Raw genomic sequence first — 12,046 nt, forward strand, 5'->3', positions numbered from 1 at the left:
AGTCCAACTGTCACATCCATACATGACTCCTGGAAAAACCATAGCTTTGACTAGATGGACTTTTGTTGACAAAGTAATGTCTCTGCTTTTTAATATGCTGTCTAGGTTGGTCATAGCTCTTCTTCCAAGGAGCAAGCGTCTTTCAATTTCTGCAGCCACCATCTGCAGTGATTTTGGAGCCCCAAAAAACAAAGTCTGACACTGTTTCCACTGTTTCCCCATCTATTTCCCATGAAGTGATGGGACCAGATGCCATGATCTTAGTTTTCTGAATGTTGAGCTTTAAGCCAAAATTTTCACTCTTCTCTTTCACCTTCATCAAGAGGCTCTTTAGTTCTTCTTCGCTTTCTCCCGGCAGTCTTGATTCCAGCTTATGCTTCACCCAGCCCAGCATTTCTCATGATATACTCTGCATATAAGTTAAATAAGCAGGGTGACAATATACAGTCTTGACATACTCCTTTCCCAATCTGGAACCAGTCTGGTGTTCCATGTCCAGTTCTAACTGTTGCTTCTCGACCTGCATACAGATTTCTCAGGAGGCAGGTCAGGTGGTCTGGTATTCCCATCTCTTGAAGAATGTTCCACAGTTTGTTGTGATCCACAGAGTCAAAGAATTTAGCATAGTCAATAAAACACGAGTAGGTATTTTTCTGGAACTCTCTTGCTTTTTTGATGATCCAGTGGATGTTGGCAATTTGATCTCTGGTTCCTCTGCCCTTTCTAAATCCAGCTTGAACATGTGGAAGTTTGCGGTTCAAGTACTGTTGAAGCCTGGCTTGGGGAATTTTGAGCATTATTTTGCTAGCATGTGAGATGAGTGCATTTGTGCCATAGTTTGAGCATTCTTTGGCGTTGCCTGCCTTTCTTCAGTCCCAAAGAAGGTGATGTCAGAGGGTGATGTCAAATAGCAATTTCCCACAACTGATTAAAAACTGAATTGGAAGTCAGGAGTTCTTTCTGTCGCCCTGTTTGTCCTCTGTTCAATGGTTATTTGGTAATTATATTTGAGGTAAGTAGAAAGGTAATTTTGGACCAAAGCCTTTACGGTATATCCACAGATGTCAAATTGCTGAGACTAACTCCTTCAAATTCCCTCTCTCTGAAATTCTTCCCTGAGTTCCACCTTCTTGATAAATCTATCAGTGCTTCAGTGGCGATGAAATGTTTGCTGAGGGACATCTGGGTGTATCAGGTGGCAGAGGACCAATCTTCTGTATCTATGTAATAGTGGATACCAGTGGATGAGTTAAATTTTGGTTTCATTGAAGAGTAGGCTACTTTCTAAGTGCAATTATGCTTTCACTGATAACAGTAACTTAGTTCAGTTGAAGACATATCTATCATCTCTTAAGGAGATAATTCTTGTCTGTCATTAAGACTGGGGAATTTATAACTTTTCCAAAAAACAGGAAATATTAATATCTCAATACTAATATTCTGCTGTTAGGCTAGCAAAAGATTACATAAATGTATTCTTATCACATATATTTCATCCATTTGATTCTCAGAATAGAGAGTAAGTTTATATTTTTTAAAATTAAAAACAAAATTTTTTTGACCCCACCGCCAGGCATGCGGGATCTTAGTTCTCAAATCAGGGATAAAATTTATGTCCTCTGAAGTGGCTGGCTGCACAGTTTTAACCACTGGACAGCTAACGAAGTCCTAAGCTTACATTTTTAATTTTAAAAAAGGCCTTAAAGCTCCAGAAAAGTCTCTTCTATCACTCTTCGATAGTCAAAGTAAGCTACCTTGACCGCTTGGGCTTTTCCCAACAGAGCCCCTAGCGAGCAATCTCCTCCCACGCTCCCTATCAGCCCGCCTCTGCTCTCTGACCGCGTCTTCACCCCCACCTCGACCTCCGCCTTCACCCGGCCCCGCTCCGCCCCCCGGCCCCGCTCCGCCCCCCGGCCCCGCTCCGCCCCCCGGCCCCGCTCCGCCCCCCGGCCCCGCTCCGCCCCGCGGCCCCGCTCCGCCCCCCGGCCCCGCTCCGCCCCCCGGCCCCGCTCCGCCCCCCGGCCCCGCTCCGCCCCCCGGCCCCGCTCCGCCCCCCGGCCCCGCTCCGCTGGGCCCAGCCCACCTCCTTTCTCTCTCAGTCCATTTCCTCAGCAGTTGTTCCCGCCCTGCCCCTTAGCGAGGCGCAGCGGAAAAGGCCTGCTCTAGGCCTCTCTAGCTCTCTGGAGGACTTGCCGTCTGTTTCCGGAGGCTTCCGGCGGCAGTAGGCGGGCCTGACGTGAAGAGCCACGCCAAGGGGGCTGCTCAGTCAGCGCTGATTTAGCTCGCGTGTTTTGGCAATGGGGTTGCAGAGGTTGTGCAGACTCATGTCGAGGTGAGTAAGCGAGCGGCTAAGGACAGCCTCGTCAGTTGCGCTTGCCCGGATGAAAAAGGTCGGGAGTGGGGACTGTCTGGCCTTGAAGTTTCTCATCGCCTTTGGAGACTCAGCTCTCAGACCCGACTCGCGCGGGTCATCCCTCCACCCACCTCCTCGCCTTACTCCTTCTAGCACCGTCTTCTCAGCATCGCCTTCGTTTTCTGCCTCTCTGGCTCTTAGGCAGCCTTGACCCCCGTTCCTTTCCTTCTTTAGTTGAGTAAGTTTGGGGGACACGCAGAGTTTCCACTTGGAGGAATTTTGTGGCATTTTTGGTGCTGCTAACAAACATTCGTGCTTTGCTAGGTGTCTCTGTGCTCGTGGTGTGATTGGTGTGCTAGGTGTCGCATGATTCCAGCGTTGGTATAGGTGTCTGAAACTTTGAGCCGTGTGTTGCGCACACACAGCTTGCCTTGGGGAAGTGTGTGTGCAAAGATGTTTAACGTTTGAAAGTGCTGCTTAATGCCACTGGAGCTCAGCTGAGAAAATCTGATAGCTATCACTGTAGGCAGGCAGGCAGGCTGCAGCAGTCCTGAGACCGTTTGCCTGCCCCCCGTGCATTACCAGGTAGCAGATGGGACCACTTGAAGGAGAACCGCTAATTGGCCTGACAGCTGAAATTCCTGGGGTTTTTTTAACCTTGGCTTTTGCCTTGGGGATAAGAGATGGGAGTGGTTTTTTCATTTAAGGATAGTTGAAATGGCAACCCACTCCAGTATCCTTGCCTTGAAAATTCCATGGATGAGGGGCCTGGTGGGCTGTAGTCCATGGAGTCGCCAAGAGTCGGATACGACGGAGCGGCTTCACTTCATTTTCAGGGCTTTAGAGGGGGCTTCCCAGGTGGCGCTAGTGGTCAGAAACCCACTTGCCTGTGCAGGAGACAGAAGAGACCATGGGTTCGATCCCTGGGTGGGGAAGAACTCCTGGAGGAGGAAATGGCAACCCACTACAGTGTTCTTGCCTGGAGAATCCCATGGACAGAGAAGACTGGCGGGTTATAGTCCATAGGGGCGCAAAGAGTCGGACACGACTAAAGCGACTTAGCATGCACAGCTTTAGAGCAATGTGTCTTGTCTTAACTTTGTATCCATGGGCCTGGGGGCTTCCCATGTGCGCTAATGGTAAAGAATCCGCCTGCCAGTGCAGGAGACATAAGAGAAGTGAGTTTGATCCCTGGGTCTGGAAGATCCTCTGGAGGAGGGCATGGCAACCCACTCCAGTATTCTTGCCTGGAGAATCTCATGGGCAGAGGAGCCTGATGGGCTTATAGTCCACAGGGTAGCAAAAAGTCGGACACAACTGAAGGGACAGCATGAATGGACACCGAGGACCTGGTGTTCAGTATTTGGGGAAAAAAAAAAAAATAGAAGAGTTGCTTTTGTTCTCTCTGTGTGGTTATTTTTTAAAAAATTTATTTACTTGTTTATTTTTATACCTTGAAATTAGTTGTCCCTGTGGCTCTAACCAGCTCACAGAGAGACTTGGCAGGTATAAAGAACAATCAGTTCTTTATAAAGAACAATCACTGCTGCTGCTTTTTTGAAGCTGTGAACAAATACCAGATTGTTTGAGAAACAAACTGGGAAGGCATATTTGTTAACAAAATTAAATGACTTGGGAAAGACTTTGTTATTCCCAGAGTTCAGGCTGGCTTTGTTCCTTCCAGTATTGCAAGGTGCACTAATTAGGCAAATCCTGGACCCATTTGGGGGTTTTGATCAGAGATGCATTTTCCAGGAGTAGGCCTGGTGTGGGTATTACCCTAGCAAAGCAGAGCACGGAGGCCAGTATCATCCAGTCTATAACAATGTAGTCTACAAATGTACTAAGTAATAGGGTGCCACAGTTTTCTGAGAGGAAGTAGGGTCTCTGTGCTGTGGTTGACATTGTTGTCCAGTCCTTGAAGTCCGGCTACCCTTGGCTGTTCGGCCAATGTCTTGCTTTCCTACTACCACTGTCCACTACTTATCTTGCCCTGGTGCCAATACAGCCCTTGGAATTTGTTGTCATTATTCCCCAATAAAGTACCTCTCTCTGAAGATAACTCTCAGGTTTGTATGACTAACCCTAATTTGTCCTGAGCTCCAGTACTATTCACAAACACCTGAATGTCTTCTTTGCACCTCAAATGTACATTTGGACGTAACTGCAACCCTTGTTCCACCTCTGCACTTTCAACTTCTTAGTACTGTCCATCCTTTTAGATTCCTAAAGTTATCTAAGTTCTCCCACGCGCTCAATCCTTATCTCTTCCTGCTCATTTGAATTTGAACACACTTCTTATGTTCACTTTGTGGAAACTTGATTTATCTCTTGTTCAGTCGCCAAGCTGTGTCCAGCTTTTTGTGACCCCGTGGACTCAGCTCTTCAGACTTCACTGCCCTTCACCATCTCCCTGAGTTTACTCAAACTCATGTCCATTGAGTTGGTGATGCCATCCAACCATCTAATCCTCTGTTGTCCCCTTCTCCTCCTGCCTTCAGTCTTTCCCAGCATCAGGATCTTTTGCAGTGAGTCAGCTCTTTGAATCAGGTGGCCAAAGTATTGGAGTTTCAGCTTCAGTATGAGTCCTTCCAATGAATATTCAGGACTGATTTCCTTTAGGATGGACTGGTTTGATCTCCTTTGTGGGAATTTTCTTCCCGGGACTTGGAAACAGTGAACCTGAAAGAATAACACTTGGACAGTCTCTGCAAGGACTGACAATTTTATTTCTGCAGTCAAGCCTTTTTATAGGAGCAAGGAACAAAGAGCTTAGAGCATACGGCCAGCAGAGCACGTACAAGGCTAAGATATAATCAGTAAAAGATACTTCAAGGAACAGCGTGTTCTTAACGACCCATGTGTTTATCCATGACCCATTTTCTCAAGCAATGTTTTTAACGTTTAATTGCTAAATTTTGGCGCCGAGCATAGCCAAAGGCAGGAAATGTTTTTCAACTATCAATACACAATGCCTGGGTACTTCTGGCCCTTCACCATTTCCCCGAGGACCTTCTCCTTCAAGGCTATTTTGCATTGCACCTCCCAACATCCTTGCTGTCCAGGGGACTCTCAAGAGTCTTATCCAGCACTACAGATCAAAAGCATCAATTCTTTGGTGCTCAGCCTTCTTTATGATACAACTCTCACATCTGTACATGACTGCTGATTTATCTCTTATCTCTTTGCAATTTGAATAGTTTCTGCACATGACTGCCATGTTAATCTTGTGAAAGTTTACTTCAGTGCCATCCATTTCTCTGCTCAGAAGCTTTTAGAGGTATCCTCTTAGCTATGGCAACCTCCTTCAAAAGATCCCGTGCATGTACTGCTACATTCACTGCCCCCACCCCTGCAGCAGGCCGCCACCAACCCATGCCTCCACTGGAGACTCCTGGACACTCCTCAGCAAGTCTGGGTCAGTCTCATGTGGGGTCATTGCTCCTTTTTTCTGGGTCCTGGTGCACAAAAGGTTCTGTTTGTGCCCTCCAAGAATCTTTTTCCCAGTCCTGTGTAAGTTCTGGCAGCTCTATGGTGGGGTTAATGGCAAGAATGAATGTTGACATTTTAGGAATCAGTGAACTAAAATGGACTGGAATGGGTGAATTTAACTCAGATGACCATTATATCTACTACTGTGGGCAAGAATCCCTTAGAAGAAATGGAGTAGCCATCATAGTCAACAAGAGTCTGAAATGCAGTGCTTGGATGCAGTCTCAAAAACGACAGAATGATCTCTGTTTGTTTCCAAGGCAAACCATTCAATATCATGGTAATCCAAGTCTATGTCCCAACGAGTAATGCTGAAGAAGCTGAAGTTGAATGGTTCTATGAAGACCTTCAAGACCGTTTAGAACTAACACCCAAAAAAGATGTTGTTTTCATTATAGGGGACTGGAATGCAAAAGTAGGAAGTCGAGAAACACCTGGAGTAACAGGCAAATTTGGCCTTGGAGTACAGAACAAAGCAGGGCAAAGGGTAATAGAGTTTTGCCAAGAGAACTCACTGGTCATAGCAAACACCCTCTTCCAACAACACAAGAGAAGACTCTATACATGGACATCTCCAGATGGTCAATACTGAAATCAGATTGATTATATTCTTTGCAGGCAAAGATGGAGAAGCTCTATACAGTCAGCAAAAACAAGACCAGGAGCTGAGTGTCGCTCAGATCATGAACTCCTTATTGCCAAATTCAGACTTAAATTGAAGAAAGTAGGGAAAACCACTAGACCATTTAAGTATGACCTAAATCAAATCCCTTACGATTATACAGTGGAAGTGAGAAATAGATTCGGGGGATTAGATCTGGTAGACAGTGCCTGATGAACTATGGAATGAGGTTCGTGACATTGTACAGGAGACAGGGATCAAGAACATCCTCAAGAAAAAGAAAAGCAAAAAAGCAGAATGGCTGTATGAGGAAGCCTTTCAAATAGCCATGAAAAGAAGAGAAGTGAAAAGCAAAAGAGAAAAGGAAAGATATACTTATTTGAATGCACAGTTCCAAAGAATAGCAAGGAGAGAAAAGAAAGCCTTCCTCAGAGATCAGTGCAAAGAAGTAGAGGAAAACAATAGAATGGGAAAGACTAATGATCTCTTCATGAAAATTAGAGATACCCAGTGAGCATTTTATGCAAAGATGGGCTCAGTAAAGGACAGAAATGGTATGGACCTAACAGAAGCAGAAGATATTAAGAAGAGGTGGCAAGAATACACAGAACTAAACAAAAGAGATCTTCATGACCCAGATAATCATGATGGTATGCTCACTCACCTAGAGCCAGACATCCTGGAATGTGAAGTCAAGTGGGCCTTAGGAAGCATCACTATGAACAAAGCTAGTGGAGGTGATGGAATTCCAGTTGATCTATTTCAAATCCTAAAAGATGATGCTGTGAAAGTGCTGCACTCAATATGCCAGCAAATTTGGAAAACTCAACAGTGGCCACAGGACTGGAAAGGGTCAGTTTTCATTCCAATCCCAAAGAAAAGCAATGCCAAAGAATGCTCAAACTACTGCAGAAGTGCACCCATCTCACACACTAATAAAGTAATGCTCAAAATTCTCCAAGCCAGGCTTCAACAGGATGTGAACCGTGAACTTCCAGATGTTCAAGCAGGATTTAGAAAAAGCAGAGGAACCAGACATCAAATTGCTAACATCCGTTGGATTTTGAAAAAGCAAGAGAGTTCCAGAAAAACATCTACTTCTGTTTTATTGACTATGCCAAAGTCTTTAACTGTGTGGATCACAACAAACTGGAAAATTCTTCAAGAGATGGAAATAGCAGACCTTCTGACCTGCCTCCTGAGAAATCTGTATGCAGGTCAGGAAGCAACAGTTAGAACTGGACATGGAACAACAGACTGGTTCCAAATAGGAAAAGCAGTATGTCAAGGCTGTATATTTTCACCCTACTTATTTAACTTAACAATAACCTCAGATATGCAGATGACACCACCCTTATGGCAGAAAGTGCAGAGGAACTCAAAAGCCTCTTGATGAAAGTGAAAGAGGAGATTGAAAAAGTTGGCTTAAAGCTCAACATTCAGAAAACTAAGATCATGGCATCTGGTCCCATCACTGCATGGGAAATAGATGGGGAAACAGTGGAAACAGTGTCAGACTTTATTTTTCTGGGCTCCAAAATCACTACAGATGGTGACTGCAGCCATGAAATTAAAAGATGCTTACTCCTTGGAAGGAAAGTTATGACCAACCTAGATAGCATATTCAAAAGCAGAGACATTACTTTGCCAACAAAGGTCCGTCTAGTCAAGGCTATGGTTTTTCCTGTGGTCATGTATGGATGTGAGAGTTGGACTGTGAAGAAAGCTGAGTGCCGAAGAATTGATGCATTTGAACTGTGGTGTTGGAGAAGACTCTTGAGAGTCCCTTGGACTGCAAGGAGATCCAAGCAGTCCATTCTGAAGGAGATCAGCCCTGGGATTTCTTTGGAAGGAATGATGCTAAAGCTGAAACTCCAGTACTTTGGACACTTCCTGCGAAGAGTTGACTCATTGGAAAAGACTCTGATGCTGGGAGGGATTGGGGGCAAGAGGAGAAGGGGATGACAGAGGATGAGATGGCTGGATGGCATCACTGACTTGATGGACGTGAGTCTGAGTGAACTCCGGGAGTTGGTGATGGACAGGGAGGACTGGCGTGCTGCAATTCATGGGGTCGCAAAGAGTTGGACATGACTGAGTGACTGATCTGATCTGCTCTGATTTAACTTATATGCAGAGTATATCATGCAAAATGCCAGGCTGGATGAAGCACAAGCTGCAATCAAGATTGCGGGGAGAATTATCAATAACCTCAGATATGCAGATGACACCACCCTTATGGCAGAAGGTGAAGAACAAAGCCTTTTGATGAAAGTGAAAGAGAAGGGTGAAAAAGTTGGCTTAAAACTCAGCAGTCAGAAACCATAAGATCATGGTTTCTGGTCCCATCACTTCATGGCAAATAGATGGGGAAACAGTGGAAACAGTGACAGACTTTATTTTTGGGGGGCTCCAAAATCACTGCAGATGGTGACTGTAGGCATGAAATTAAAAGACGCTTGCTCCTTGGAAGAAAAGATATGACTGACCTAGGTGAAGTCGCTCAGTCATGTCCGACTCTTTGCGACCCTGTGGACTATGTAGCCTACCAGGCTTCTACATCCATGAGATTCTCCAGGCAAGAATACTGGAGTGGGTTACTGTTTCGTTCTCCAGGGGATCTTCCCTACCCAGGGATCGAACCCGGGTCTACCGCATTGGAGGCAGACGCTTTAACCTCTGAGCCACCAGGGAAGCCCTATCGACCTAGACAGTATATTAAAAAGCAGAGACATTATTTTGCCAACAAAGGTCTGTCTCTTCAACAGAATGGTTTTTCCAGTAGTCATGTATGAATGTGAGAGTTGGGCTATAAAAAAAACCTGAGTGCCGAAGAATTGATGCTTTTGAACTGTGGTGTTGGAGAAGACTCTTCAGAGTTCCTTGGACTGAACCAGGCCAATCTAAAGGAAATCAGTGCTGAATATTCATTGGAAAGACTGATGCTGAAGCTGAAACTTCAACACTTTGACCACCTGATGGGAAGAACTGACTCATTGGAAAAGACCCTGATGCTGGGCAAGATTGAAGGCGGGAGGAGAAGGGGATGACAGAAGATGAGATGGTTGGATGGCATCACCGTCTCAATGGACATGAGTTCGAGTAAACTCTGGGAGTTGGTGATGGACATGGAGGCCTGGTGTGCTACAGTCCATGGGGTTGCAAAGAGTCGGACATGACTGAGCAACTGAACTGAACTGAACTTAGCTATGGAATTAAATAAAAACTTCCCAGCCTTGGTTTCAACGATTTGACCCCAGTTTACCTCATGAATTCAATGGTACTTACTCTTCTGTTAACAGCTCCTGGGAGATAGTATTCTAGGCGCTTCTCTTATCCTGTGGCCAAACTAGACTACTTGTTCTTATTGTTTCTTACTTCAGGTCCTTGAAATCCAGGGGGATCAGATGAGAAACAGATATTTAAATAGAAGTAATATTTATCAGCTCTGGTAAGTGTGTTAAAGGAAAAGAGAACCAGGTTTAGAAGGAAGTGAGAGATCAGGGAGCCTCTTCAAAGGGATTGATCTCTTTTAAGTTGTTAGTAACACTCATTCCCTTCATCTTCTCTGTGGTTTGCTGAACTGTATTCTTTTGGTTTGGTTCTTGGTCTGCCTCTCTTTACTCTTACGTAGTTGTTTCTGAAGACTCAATACTTGATTCAATTTTGTTTTCCTATGCTGAAAGTGAGAGTTAGTCACTCAGTTATGTCGGACTCCTGGAGTTTGCTCAAACTCAAGTCTATTGAGTTGGTAATGCCATCCAACCGTCTCATCCTCTGTCGTCCCCTTCTCCTCGTGCTGTCAGTCTTTCCCAGCATCAGGGTCTTTTCCAGTGAGTCAGCTCTTTGAATCAGGTGGCCAAAGTATTGGAGCTTCAACATCATCCTTACAATGAAGGAAGGACCCCATGGACTGCAGCTCCTTTCTGTTCGAAGAGTCCCAAACTCATATGCAGATGCTCAGATGGGAGCATTGAGTGGTGCTAGCTGGTGGGGATGAGCAGGGAACCGGTGAGCAATCGAGGGGGCTTCCCTGGTGGCTCAGTAGTAAGGAATCTGCCTGCCAGTGCAGGAGACTTGGATTCGATCCTGGGTTGGGAAGATCCCCTGGAGAAAGAAATGGCAGTCCACTCCAGTATTCTTGCCTGGGAAATCTCTCGGACAGAGGAGCCTGGTGGGCTACAGTCCATGGGGCTGCAAAAAGTCAGACGTGACTTAGCGACTGAACAAGTGAGCAATAAAGAGCCCTCTGTCTCAAGGAGGCAGCTTTTCTGCCTTGGGCATTGTTGCCATTGTGAAACCTAGTCCCAGTGTTTCCATAACTATCAATATTTCTGGAAAGACTGGAAAACTCCATTTTTAAGTGAAATCTCTTGATTTTTTAATCTTCATAATTTTAAAATCCTGCTAACTATACAACATGTTTGTCAGCACAGGAAGCCTTCAGGCCACGGTTCTTAGCTGCAACTTTCTAATTTATTCCCCATAGAGAACTGAGAGGTGTGTATGCCTCAGTGATTGTCTATGCATGTGACTTGTTGACAAGTCTTTAGCTAACTTTTCTTTCAAACTCCAGTCTCTTCTCCACTCACTGTTGAATATTTTTACTTATACCATTACAAATTCAAGAAATTAAAAATGGAATTCATATTTCATTCTACAAACTAGCTAGTTTCCTTTCCAACCTTTTCAGTACCTATTTCTCCTGATTCTCTTGGCTTGAAATCTTGGGATCATTTTTGGCATAATTCTTTTTCTTTTCCGTTGAGTTTTTACTTGATAATAACTCTGTAAATCATGCTTTTGTTTCCACAATTGCTTTTCATCAGTTCATGTCTGAATTACTTGGCCTTGGACTTGATCTTCTATTCTATTCATATTCTACTTTGCCTATTTCTGCTGTAATAATCTTCATTAAGCACTGTTTTTATTATATTGTCATCTTAAACAGGTTCACTGAAAGTTAATTTTGTAAGCCCGTGTGTGTGTGTGTGTGTGTGTGTCGATAATCAAAAATTTCATAAATGATAAGGTTCTCATTCTTCTTAGTTGTTTTTAACCTTAGCATGTATCAGGATTACCTGAAGGGTTTGTTAAACATAGATTTCTGAGCCTTACCGCACAGTGTCTGATTCAGTAGGTGTGGATGGGGTCATATATTTGCATTTCTACCATGTTCCCAGGTAAACTGATGATGTAGGGCCAGGGGCCACTTTTGGAACAACTGCTGCTGGCAGTAGAGTTGACCATCGTGTGAAGAAAGTAAGCCTTATAAAGAGAATTAGTAAATTAGCAGTAGCTGGGATGTGCATGCCTCTTCCCTTCCACCAGATGGCACTCTGGGAGCCAATAGGAAGGAATATGAAGATCATAAATTCAGAATTACTAGGAGACTCTGAACATGCAGATACATTTTTGAGTTATAAAAGTTAATACCAGTTTAAAAATAATAGTTGAGTATAAATTGGAATATATAGAACTAATAGATTATATAGAATCTGGCAGGAAACTTAGTTGTACTTAAGTTTATTTTCTATTTGCTTTATAGTAATTGGTCCAGAGATTTTTTGACCTGTAAA

The 12,046-nt window shown here is 44.3% G+C and overlaps 1 protein-coding gene and 1 non-coding gene across 8 annotated transcripts in view; one reads left to right on the forward strand and one right to left on the reverse strand.

The window, feature by feature from the left end:
- The first annotated feature begins 2,214 nt into the window (after window positions 1–2,214).
- HIBCH (3-hydroxyisobutyryl-CoA hydrolase) overlaps window positions 2,215–12,046 on the forward strand; it is a 155,475-nt gene continuing 145,643 nt past the window's right edge. For all 7 annotated transcript variants that reach the window (XR_003030586.2, XM_059877750.1, XM_024979729.2 and 4 more), the window contains exon 1: window positions 2,215–2,332. Coding sequence is in view for 6 of the 7 variants with exons in the window: in XM_059877750.1 (XP_059733733.1) it covers window positions 2,298–2,332 (35 nt within the window). In the remaining variant the exon portion in view is untranslated. The remainder of the gene's footprint in view (window positions 2,333–12,046) is intronic.
- On the reverse strand, window positions 9,090–9,161 carry TRNAW-CCA (transfer RNA tryptophan (anticodon CCA)). The gene has a single exon. It is a non-coding gene; the product is annotated as a tRNA-Trp (tRNA).

The sequence above is a fragment of the Bos taurus genome, chromosome 2 (assembly GCF_002263795.3).
Source record: "Bos taurus isolate L1 Dominette 01449 registration number 42190680 breed Hereford chromosome 2, ARS-UCD2.0, whole genome shotgun sequence".
Taxonomy (NCBI): Eukaryota; Metazoa; Chordata; class Mammalia; order Artiodactyla; family Bovidae; genus Bos; species Bos taurus.